General features: G+C 30.9%; 1 protein-coding gene across 2 annotated transcripts; it reads right to left on the bottom strand.

The window, feature by feature from the left end:
- Positions 1-1,166: 1,166 nt before the first annotated feature.
- Positions 1,167-5,177, bottom strand: LOC133687998 (transmembrane 9 superfamily member 8-like). Of its 2 annotated transcripts, none has more exons than XM_062107363.1 (7): positions 4,888-5,177; positions 3,583-3,747; positions 3,388-3,497; positions 3,189-3,297; positions 2,988-3,100; positions 2,745-2,898; positions 1,167-2,635 (listed from the first exon to the last, which is right to left on the bottom strand). In XM_062107363.1, the coding sequence occupies exons 1-7, from the start codon at positions 5,014-5,016 to the stop codon at positions 1,478-1,480; spliced, it is 1,938 nt and encodes a 645-aa protein (XP_061963347.1). In that variant the 5' UTR covers positions 5,017-5,177; the 3' UTR covers positions 1,167-1,477. The 2 variants fall into 2 exon arrangements, with proteins under 2 accessions (XP_061963347.1, XP_061963348.1); XM_062107364.1 differs by lacking the exon at positions 4,888-5,177 and adding an exon at positions 4,441-4,648.
- Between the last annotated feature and the right edge of the window lie 7,780 nt (positions 5,178-12,957).

The following is a 12,957-nucleotide window of genomic DNA, read 5'->3' as shown; positions in this document are numbered from 1 at the left end:
CAGGATTTTTAGCAGTCAACTTTTTTCAATATAATCTCTTCGAATAATAATCTAATACATAATTATTTCTTTCTCCATTTTTAATGAAAAAATACGAAGGGTTCAATATATATATATATATATATATATATATATATATATATATATATATATATATATATATAGGTTTCAGCAATTCAGAGAAATTCAGATGCGAACATAGATCGAATAAAAGCTGCTCTACTACTATGATGATCCAAAGCTGCTTTTGGAATTCATTTTGGGAGGTGTAAACTAGATCGAACTGGTAAAAAATATTGTTGCTTCAAGGTCTTAAAATCTATAGTATGTATTTAGGCAATAAATTATTAAATTATCCAGGTTGGTGAATAAAATATTAACCTGGCATTGCAGCATTGAACCTAGAGGCCTACGTACGTATATTCAGGCATTACGAAAATACAGTCATGTTCCCTGCGGGCCGAGTTAATAAATTTCTAATATAAATAAAAAATATTTAAGCAATGCTAATATTTTAAAAAAATATTAAAAAAATTAGGATTTTGGTTATCGAAGTTTAATAAGCTTAATTAATTTAATTATATAATTAAAAAAACATCAATAGTAAATAAGCTAGAACAAAAACATTTAGCAATGCTTAACCTTAAAAAATAAACTCTGCCAATATTATAGAAATATATATTTCAAATATTCTGAAAAGATTTTATAATTTTATTTGATAACAAAGTAAAAACTAAATAAGAGCTGGATAATCATATAGAAAGAAGTGAACAAAAATTTAAAGTTCAATACCAAGCAAATCAAATATTAAATGACTAAATTGAAAAGAAAAAAACAACAGAAAAATACATGGATTTAGCCTACCAAATTTACGACGTGATCATGAGATCGAAATAACTATATAAAAAGCAAATTGAATAAAACTACGAAGCTCGACTCTCAAACCAATCCAATGTTTAAGGGAGAAACTGAAAAAAATAACAAAAAAAAAACTTGAGTCAACCCGGACTAACCCGTAAATCTTGTGACCCAGAACCTGATATATAGATAAAGTAAGGAAAATCACAAAAGTCAATCTTAAATTAGGCAGAAATAAGCATATGAGATTTCTTGAAGACAGTAGATAGTTTACCAGGAAATAGTTTGTTGGTAGGCACCATCATGGATAGTATAAGGATTCATTCTCATTTCTAGAATAGGGAGAGCAGGTTGACAGTTTTAACAATCCCCCTAGATGTTTACCGGAAAGGGAAACATAAAAGACAAACCAGAAAAAAGTGTAAAAATAACTAGATCTACCGAACCTGGTTGCAAATGCTAATGACAATTTCTATGATTTAAGATTAAAAATTTAACCAAAATGGTAATTCTCAATGTACCTATTTCCTCCATTTCTGATCCCATGTCACAACCAAGGTATTTGCTCATCCTCGTGTAGAAACAAACAAGCCAAATCCTTTCAGGCCGCACCAAACAATTAATCAATCTTCACTGATGAGTAGATGAGCCTGGTAAACCAAAAGCAGGCATAGAAGCCAATTGTTCCAGTCAGCACAAAGAAAGCATACGAGGCAATCAGCATGTAGCCAAAGTATAAGACCCCAGACACTGGCTTTGTTATATCAAGCTTCGTGAAGAAGTAGAAAGCAGCATAGAGGAAGAGGTAGAGCGCAGAGGACCCTGATGTCAGGTAAGACCTCCACCACCAAAGGTAGTCCTCGCTGCACAGCTGGAAGTAGCAAAGCACAATTGTGATCTCAGCACAAGTGACAATGAGGATGATAAAGACAATGAATAGGAAACCAAAAATGTAGTAGAATTGATGCAGCCATATTGATGTAAGGATGAAGAAGAGCTCAATAAAGACAGCTCCAAATGGAAGAACGCCTCCAGTTAGAATAGAGAAAACCGGGTTCATGTACCAGGCCTGTTCAGGAATCTGCCTTGGGATCTTATTGGTTTTCACTGGATCCTCAATTGCAGGCTTCTTGAAACCAATATAACTACCAGTAAAGACAAGTGGAACTGAAATGCCAAACCATAAGAATACCAGCGCAAACATGGTTCCAAAAGGCACTGCCCCAGATGACTTCTCACCCCATATTAGAGCATTCAAGACAAAGAAAATGGCAAATACTATTGAAGGAAACATGAAAGCTGTTTTCAGAGTAATTTTCTCCCATTGTGTTCCCTTGAACATCTTATAAAGACGAGCTGAAGCATATCCAGCAAAAAGACCCATAAATACCCAGAGGAAGAGCATGGCCGTCATCAAACCACCACGATTTGATGGAGAGAGGAAACCAAGAGCAGCAAATATCATAGTAACAAGGATCATCCCAAAAAACTGAACCCCTGTCCCAACATAGACACAGAGTAAATCTGAGTTTGTTGGAGGGCGGAAAACATCCCCATGGACCAATTTCCATCCTGTCTCCTCTTGGGCTTCTTCTTGGGTCTCTAGTTGGTTGTACTTGGAGATATCCCGATAAAGTGTCCGCAACATGATCATAGCCACCATCCCCGAGAGGAAAAGAACAATCATTAAAGAATTGACAACGGAGAACCAATGAATTTGATCATCAGCCATCAAAAGATAGGTATCCCACCGAGAAGCCCACTTCACATCACTTTCCTGCAAGGTAAAACAATACAGAAGCCAACAGTAGAAAGTGACACTATAAGCCAGGGTCATAGCAGCAGCGATAAAAGATGTTTTTCTACAAGAAAGTATAGGACTTGACCTCAAATGCAACATCGTATGTAAATATTACATCCTTCTTATCCTCAATCACTTGAGGAGAATCGGAGCTAGTAACTGCACGCCTTGCATGGGGATCACAGGTTGTTAGGCGCATATTCTCATTCTTCCACTCACCATCATACTGATGCTTAACACTGGATTCATTAAAATAGCCAAGTCTTAGAATTAAAAAGCAGACTATAATTTCAGAGACAGTGATAAGCATAGAATCATAGAGTATAACCTGAATGGTTTGACTTCAAACCCAACAATCCTGGCTAAATCTAACTGATAATCTTTGTGATATTTGACAGTAAATGTTAAGTGATTGTGGATAAAATGTTTTAGATCTTCGCTCTACAGATAAATAAATTGCTTTAGTAAGTGCTAATCAGCAATCAATAATAATAATAATCAAAACAGATTTGATAAATCAAGAACTTACCCCAGCATACTGCCCTTTAAGACCAACATGAAAGCCATGCTGATACACTACTGCATTTTCCTGATCAGACCTTCGAATGGGTACAACAAGTGGTAGATTGTCCAAAATCCTGTTCCATTAAGCATTTATGCCAGAAAGTCAGAAGAGGTGTTATTCACATTAAAATAAAAAGAAAAAAGAGCATGAAATTAGCACTCACATGTTGACACGGTAATCATCATCAATCTTTTCCTTGAATTCTTTTGCTGTTTTTGCATTAAGGGTTCTACGACATAAAACTTTGCACTGCAGCGGTTCTCTCATTTGAAACTGCAACAAAATGTTTAGGTCAACCACACAGTAGCCACAGAAGAGGACATGTGCTAAGAGAGCCAACTGGCAAGCTACAGCTTACCACATAAGGAGAGTTTTCGATGCGATCACCACGAAGAACTTCCCCAAGATTCTCTGCACTGTCAACTATATGTTCTGGAGGACAATATGGGAGTGAATAGTAAGAGTATGGAAGTTGTGTTTTTGTAGAAGTCAGTTTGTTTACTTTCACCTTTAGCTCAGCCCCCTGTGATGGTAAATGCAACGTTAAGACTTGACAGGAATAAAGAGATGAAAACCAAAATAGATTGAGCTTTACTTCATCAAATGGAAAACACATATAAAACATAAGATAGAAACTATTAAGGAGACGATGCTTGATGTATCCACAATAAGATGACTGAGTAAAAAATCCTATCAACATAATTCATTGAGGGTAACTAAATTCACAAGCACTAGGACATTCAACTTGGAAGCATCATCACAATCCATTTACAAAGCACATATTGAAAGGGTTAATGGATATAGGAATTGATAAAAATTCAAGCATTGAAATGACAATCAATATTTGGGAGCTTGGCTTTGATGGTAACAAGGAACATGCGACATTCACTCAGTTTCCTCCTACCGCCACCACCAATCTCTTCTCCATACACCACAAACACTTAGACCAAACAACAGCATCATTATACATACATGTGGAAGCCTGATAAATTCGAGACCCCAAATTCAAAGTATCAATATTTGGAGCAAAACTGTTTGATCTCACTCAGTTCAGAGGGTTAAACCAAGTCATTGACAAAAAGATACATGCGTCGCTCTAGAAAACAGCAGCTAAAGATACATCCACAAAAGTTTAACATAACTAAGCCAGTAAAGTCATGCGAGATCATTATGAAAAGTTAAGAGTTAGATATAGTTTAAGGGGGAAGAGAAGCACCACTTGTTATGTAGCTCAACCTCCTTCCTTCCCTTGCTAATTCCTTTTTATATTTTTCTGTCTTCATATTTTCTATCGGTCTCTCCTCAAAATCACTTGAAATTTCTAAGTTACCTGATTTTCATTACAAAATCAGATTTTTAAGCTTAAACCATTATTTTTCACTTCCAGATTGCAAAATCCCAATTTATTTTTTTTCCACGACTAAAAGAGCAAGCAAAAATTTCCCAATCATGCAAAAAAAACAAATTTTAAAATTAATCCCATAAAATAAGAAAAGAAGAAGAATCAACAGTTGTCAAAAAAATAAAATAATAAAGAAAGAAAGAACAAAACAACCCATGCAAAAACAGTCAATCAAGAAACGGAAAAGAAAAACAGAAGATCTAACCCAGAAAAAAAAAAGAGTAGATGCATATGTATAAGTAAAAGTGAAGGGTAAATTACAGTAGAGAAATCCTGAGGGGCGACACCAGGGAGATAGAAGGAACAAGAGTGATAGGCTAATAAGAGCAAAACCAACGAAGATGATGTAAAAGAGACCCCTAATTTCAGCGCGAGAGAACCTCTCGCCATGCCTGCTATTTTGCTAACTAAATCAGAGTTTCTTTCTTAGTTCAGCTTCTTTGTTTTCTCTGTGTTCTGCTTTGGCAGTAAGAAATGGGAATGGAGGAGGAGGAACTGCGTGCGCGCGTTGTTTTCTCGTTTTGTTTGTTCTTTTCTGTTTTTAATAAAGAACTAACTAATTACTAGTGTGTTCTTCCTGCCAAATTGGACAGCAACCGATTAATGCTTCAACATCCTAGGCGATTATTTATTGACTGTTATTATTATTATCATTATTAATTATTATGTTTTATAAAATAATGTTAGTTTTGTTTTTTTTTAAAATAAAACATTGCTGTTTGTATAATTATTTTTTTTAAAATAGAATATTATTATTTTAGATAAATCTTAAAAAAACAACATTATTTTAAATAAAAAATTTCAAGTTGATATAATCTAGAGTAGGTCAATTAAGTCGTAAGTTAAATATTAAATTATTAAATTTAACAAAAATTAATTTTCAAAACTAATTTAGATTATATTTTGAGTCGATGAATTACTAAATTAGATCGTGTTTGATAATTATATTGAAAACTATGAGATTATTAATTATTTTTTATTGATTTTTTATTAAAAAAACAAATAATTAAGTTAATCATTATTCATATAAAAAGTATTTTTTACATAAAAACTAATTCAGATTTAAGGGAGACATTGTAATCTTTATAATGCTAATTGAAACAGACTTTGGTAACAACTAATTATTTTGATAGATAATTATCTTGAGAATAAAATAACTTTTGATTTGTAGAGGATATGTGTTATTTAAAATTTAAAATTAATTAAAAAAATAAAAAACAATTATATTTCAATAGGTATATTGTTCCCAATAGCATAATATTTTGAATTGTGTTGTTGGGAACAATTTATATGGTCATGTTTTTTCCATTAGCACAACTCATGAACTATATAATTTCTTGTATTATTTTTTGCATTATTTTATTAAATTATCTTGATTTATTTTACCTTTAAAAAAAATCCTCCAAAATCGAAGTACGGAGCTATCCATTTATCAATGAGTTTTATTTAATGAATTTTATCAACTAGATTATGTGTTGGAAATCGAGACTTGTACCTAAATTCAGTCGCAAGTATGCTTTCCTTTTGATTTCCATAAAAGGAAAAAAAAAGAGTTTTTCTTTTTTAATAGTCCAATGAACGTCCTTATCTTTTTTACAATTTACCTTGAAATGATGCTTTTACTCTTCCCTAAAAAGAGTTTTTTTTTAAGTATAGATACTTTTTTCCAATTTACCTTGAAATAATGCTTTTACTCTTCCCTAAAAAATATGTCTTGGTTTTGAAGGTCATTTAACTTTTTTACACCATACATTATTCATTACAAATTTATTTGGGATATAATTTTTTTTTTCACACTAAAATAATATAATTATCCCTAAAATAAAAAAATTATAAAAATTGCATAGAGAAATAAATAAGTCATTTTGTTTGTTGATGTACAATGAATTGACAAGTATGTTCTTAAGGTAAAAAAAAACATAGGATTAGGGGCCTTCAGGATTTTTTCGTTGCTTTTTTGGTAATTGTCAAGGTAATCATAAGCATATATGTCTTTTATATTAATTAAATATTATTTAATTTTAAAACGTTGTTGGTGTTTGTTTTACACACATTGACACGTGGAAGGCGTCTATGCACTTTAGATGGCGCGTGTAGCACTTTCTAGTGGCAGAAAATGTCATTTCATCATGTCGTAGGATGCGTGATCTCATTCTCTTTCTCCTAGTGTAGCGCGTGTAGATAAATAGCAGGTGGTTTCTTGCCAGTCAACCTTTTTTTTTTCTTTTCTCTCTTACCTAGGAAATACAGCCTAATCCTTTTTGTTTTTTGGTATTTCAACTTCAGTTCTTATTCTTTTAATTTTTAGTTTTTGTCATTTGCCTTTCTATTAAAGTTTTATTTATTTTCAATTCAATCATCAATTCTAACTTGTCATAAATAATGTTTTTAATTTGAGCATTTTTTTTTATTTCTAATTATTTTCCTTGGTCATTTTGTCAAGGTTTTTTTGGTGGTTTTTAATTTCATCATTCAATCCATATTTATAGTGTTTTGTTTTTTCTAATTTCATCCTTATTCTTTTGATTTTCTTTTTGTCCTTTTGTTAATTTATTTTTTTCAATTTAACCTACCAATCAAAGAATTGTTCTTGCTCTCTAATTTATTTTTAATTTTGATTCTCACCCTTATTTTTTTAATTATTATTTTTTTTATTTCAGATCCTTTTATGTAATTAGTTTTTTTCTCTAATTTCATCATTTAGGATTTGATTTGTTAAGGATTGAACTTCTCAGTTTTTTCATGTATAGTGCTTCTGATCTAGTGACATGTGTCATGGGTTTTAAAAGTTATCTATTGCATGATTGTCAAACCCAACTCAAAGATCGACCCTAGACAAGTCCCAAGTTATGGGTCAGGTGGGTTTCCTCAAGTTAACCTATGTTAACCCAATTTTTTTATTTTATAAAAATATAAAAATAAAATCATTTTGAAGAAAAATAAGAAAAGAAAAATGTCAATAGGTTCTGATTGGGTTTTTTCAACGCTAATTAGGTTACGGGTCAACGCTGTTTTTTTATCAGATCATATCTGGTCAATTATCCTATTATTTTTATTGAAGCCCGACTCAACCTAGGACCCAAATAATGGAACAAACTGCTTAGTTAAGTCGGGTTTTAAAATAGTGATATGTCAAATTATCCTGATCTAATTACCTAGACTATAAATTTTGATGGTTAAACTGAATTGGCTCGCCTCTTATTACTCATGTTGTATGTTTATCATTCAACCTTGGCTTTACTCAAGCTAGCTTTTTTCTACCTTTTTTTTGTCCAGTTACAAACTTCCATGGTTTTTTTTCTAATGTTATCTTGGTCAGCTTTTTAAAAACATTTCTCTATTTACTGTCATTGTGATTTTTTTATCGCCTCATTAACATATAACTGACGTATTCAACCCTGTAAAGGCTATAACCCAAATCGTTTTATAATTTTATTTTAAAAAAACACACAAGTGACACCTAGACATCACTTTTTACACACACAAAAATGTGACCCTATAATGGACCGCGGTGGAGCACAGCCCAGAGCTAGTTCTTTGCCTATAATAGAATTACAAATGGATATAGTCAATTGCAACAATTTGTGGCTACTTTTCATTTCTTTCATATGTCAACAAAAAGATTTAGAATTTTTTTTTTCAAATTAGCAAGGTCAACAAAATTGAAGGAGAAAAAATTGGATTGGTACAATAAATATTAAGAACACTTTTAACTCCTTCTTTGCTATGAGCTTTCCTCAACTCCTGGTCTCTTTACCTCCTTCTTCCACCATAAAAAATGGCACCCCATTTATTTGCACTCATTATCACAACCATTATTATTTTCATCACCGTCACTTTCACCACCTCTCTTTCAACAATTTCTAGTTTGCACTTAATCTCTCACTCTTAATTTTATGGATTTTGTGGTGATTTGATGATTATGTTAGGGTTTATTTTGTTATTTTAGGGTTTAATTGATTTTGGGTAAATTAAGTATACATTATGTTAATTGGGTATAAATGAAATTAATTAAGGATAAATTTGATGAATTAGGGTTTTGGTGAATATATTAGGGTTTAGTTGAATTTAGACCAATTAAGTATAAATTATATTAATTAGGTATAAATTACATCAATTAGGTATAAATTTCATGAATTAGGGTTTTGTTGATTACATTAGGGTTTATTTAATTAGGTTACAATTTAGTTGAATTTATATCAATTTGGTATAAATCATGCAAAATTTGGTATAAATTACATCAATTAAGTTGATAATTTACTTTAATAAGGTATAAATTTCATGAATTAGTATTCTGTTGATTATGTTAGGGTTTATTTAAATAAGGCTAGAGTTTAGTTTAATTTAGATAAATTAGGTATATATTATGTTAATTATGTATAAATTACATTAATTATGAGTGTGGATTTTAGATGCAGTTCCAATGATGCAGTCTCATCCACAAGCATTATGTAGTCAACTAATTATATTATTGGTTTTAATAAAAATGTTAACATGAAAAGAATTGTGTTTTGATCACTATCATTATAATTAAAGAAAAACAATGTTGGCTCCAAACATGCTAAAGAAAGGAATATACATTTCGAGTATGAGAGTGACCACCACTTAACTGAGTTTGCAAGATTGATTTTTAAATAAAAAAACTGAGCTGGTAAGGTGGTAGTGGATCCCCCATGATCTCGTCACTGGAACCACCATGCTAACATTTAATGAATCTTATGATTGAGGTTACATTGACAATTATATGTTTATTATTTTGGGTTCATCTTCTCATACCATAATAGTTTTAGGATCATTTATATTTTAGCCTTGAACATTTTATAATGCTCCCACATCAATTCTTATATAGAAAACCTTTTCGATATTAATCATACAATTCTTCAAAAGTTTCAATGGGACTCTTATCTAACATGATGTTTACCTTTTCCTACGTTTTTACTTTTTGTTTTTTTTTTGTTGCCCTCTTAAAACCTCATGCATATGGTAGTGTTTTATAGATACCTTTAAAATTTAAAAATACTCAATATTAAAATTGAAAAATTTTATCACTGTTAGTTTTCATTAGTTATTTATAAATGGTCACCTGTGATTTTTTTATTAACACTAGATTTGACATTGAAAAACTTTGAATTATAAAGATAGAACTAGATATTGCAGAATTTATAAGGATTAGAATATAGTTTACATTTTATTTAACAAGAAATCATGAGATTTGCTTTGTTTAAGGTTCATTACTAATTTAATGCATACAGGATAACTAACCTTGATCTTTTTTAAGTTACAACAAACACATACATACACAATATTCTCATTTTCTTTGTTGTTGATTGTTTATAATTCTCTTTTTAATCAAAACTTATGTGTGAAATTGTCTTGAAGTTGTACATCTAGATAACTTGTTTGGTTAGTCATTGTTGAAGAAAATATCACCATATATGTCCAAATCAAGATTCAAATGAATAAACATTATGTAACAATCATTTTATATGTTAATTAGACATATTTCCATTAGTTAAACATGTAAATCTATTTAAAAAAATCAAATCCTGTATAATAGAATGAGTTCAAATAAAATCTATTTAAATTCCTTATATCTCACAAATGAATGATAAAAAGAAATTCCATAACTTAACATCAACTCTTATATGGTATCAGAGCACCATTAAAAGACCAACGTCTAATCCTTTTTTTTTTCTTTTTTTTTCTAATAGCCTCATCTTCCTCCTCTACCATAACAATACCTTCCACTCTTCCATCCCTCTTCAATTTACCTTTTACAATTAGTGTCAAACTCAATCACTCTAATTATCCTATATGGAAAGCATAGGCTCTACTATATTTTCATGGTCAAGCCATTTTTTAGGTATTTTGATGGAATTTTTTAGCCCCTTCCTCAATAAATCGATGACTTAAATCCTTCTCTAAGCACCACTGCTAAAATAACAAATCCTCAATATGACTAGTGGCTTCATCAGGATTATTTAATCATTGCCACTATTAATGTTTCTTTTACTAAGGATGTTCTCTTCCAAGTCATGTCATATACCACCTCTCATGATGTATGGCTTGCATTTGAACACAATCTTTCATCCATTGCACATGTTTAAGCTGCTCAACTTCACACTGAGCTTGAAACTACATGTAAAGGAGTTATGTCTGCTAAGGATTATTTTCTTTCTATTAAATATATGGTTAATGAACTTGTATTTGTTGGACACCCTCTTACATGCAATGATATTCTCATTTATGTTCTTAATGGTTTTGGTCAAGAGTATAATTCATTGGGCTCTATAAATATATCTCATTCTAAATTTGTCTCATTAGAAAGCTTTATTTATTGTTTCTCAATACTAAGTTAAGGATCAATCAACATCATATAACTCTTAAGGTTGATGCATCAGTGATTATAGCCACCAAATTACCTTCTTATTCTCAGTCTCACCCTACTAAAAACTATCCATCATTAACCAAGCTCATGGTAATACCTATCGTGGCAAAGGTCGTGGTGGTCGTTCAACTAACTGTGATCAAGCATCATATACTTCTATTATTTCTCAAGTATGCCTCAAAACGAGTCATAACACACTTAAGTGCTATCATCATTTTGATCTCTCTCATTAAGATCAATCCCAACATCAACAATCTCAAGCTTTCATTGTTGCCAAACATCTATATATAGATACTGAGTGGCATTCCGACACATGATCCATGAACAACATTCATATTCAGAATGAGGACTATGCTAGCCAAGATCATATTCAAGTAGCAAATGGTGTAGGTTTGAAAATTGCCCACATTAGCACTTCTAATATATCCTTCCTATCTAAATCTTTTGTTCATATCCAAATATTACTTGTTCTTGATACTATAAAAAATCTTCTATTAATTCAGTGTTTTTGTCTTGATAATCATGTTTTCTTTGAGTTTCATGTGTCTTTCTTTCTTGTGAATGACTACTTAAGGAAAATCCTACATCAGGGACCACCTTGTAATGGCCTTTATAATTTCTCATTGTCATTTGGTTTTCTTCAATCACAATCTCTTTCTAGTGTTCAAGTCTCAGCCAATGTATGGCATTGGTGGCTTAGCCATGTTTTTTTTCTTATTATTAATAAGGCAATTTCTTTTCCAATTCTAAATAATAAACACTCTATTTGTTCTCATTGTCAAATGGTCAAGAGTCATGCTTTGCCTTTTAAAAATTCACACATTGTTGTTTTGAAACCATTAGCATTATTATATTTAGATGTTTGAGGGTTAGCACTTGTATTATCCACTACTGCTACATGTTATGACATAAGTGTTTTTATTTGATTCCACTAAATTCTTATGGCTTTTCCCATTAAAACTTAAATATGATGCTTTACCAATTTTTTAAAAATTTCAAGTTACAATCAAACACCAATTTAATATTAAATTAAAGCTATACAATTCGATGAGAATGATGAATATCTTAACTTAAATCAATTTCTACAAACTCAAGGAATCACTCACCAAGTAACATGTCCTTATACACATCAATATGATGGCATTATTGAATGATCATCACCAAAATAATAGAGGTTGGACTTGCTTTACTTACTCACTCTAATTTACCAAGTAGTCTTTAGGAAGACACATTTTTAATTATTGTTTATATGATTAATCGTTTACCAACTCTTGTTTTATAATATAACTTATCTTATGAAATGGTCAATCGCTCCAAACTTAATTTCAATTTTTTATGTATATTTGATGTGATTGTTGGCCCTACTTAAATCTATATAATAAATATAAAATGGATTTTCATTTGAAAAATTAAATCTTTATTGGTTATAGTGTTGTAAATTGGGGTCATAAATGTTAGATATATTCAATGAAAACATCTGTGTTTCTCATCATGATGTCTTTAATAAATCTTTATTTTCATATAAACTTGTACAATTTTATTATTCCTACACCTCAAAACACTCATGTTTGTCTTCTTGTTAAACTCCATATAACATCTGTTAGTTCTAGTTCTTCTATAACTACTAATGTTCAAACTATAATACCAATTCCAAGCAATATATTTGCACCAACAGATTCTCAATCTGATCACACTGCAGAACTTTCTATGCCAGATAACATTTTGAATTAGTATGAAAATGAATTAACCCCTCCCTTTTTAGCTTATGAACTTCTACCATAAAATCATAATACTCACCCTATGATTACCCACAACAAAAACAATATCCACAAACCAAAACTATCATAAGATTTCCATTTTAAACACCCTATTCCCAAAGCTCTCATGGCCATTATCACTAATATCGTATAAGAACCAACTTGCTATTCAGAAGCCAATATACA

The sequence above is a fragment of the Populus nigra genome, chromosome 3 (genome assembly GCF_951802175.1).
Source record: "Populus nigra chromosome 3, ddPopNigr1.1, whole genome shotgun sequence".
Taxonomy (NCBI): Eukaryota; Viridiplantae; Streptophyta; class Magnoliopsida; order Malpighiales; family Salicaceae; genus Populus; species Populus nigra.
Note: the sequence above shows the minus strand (reverse complement) of the source record. Positions and strands in the feature narration are given on the sequence as shown.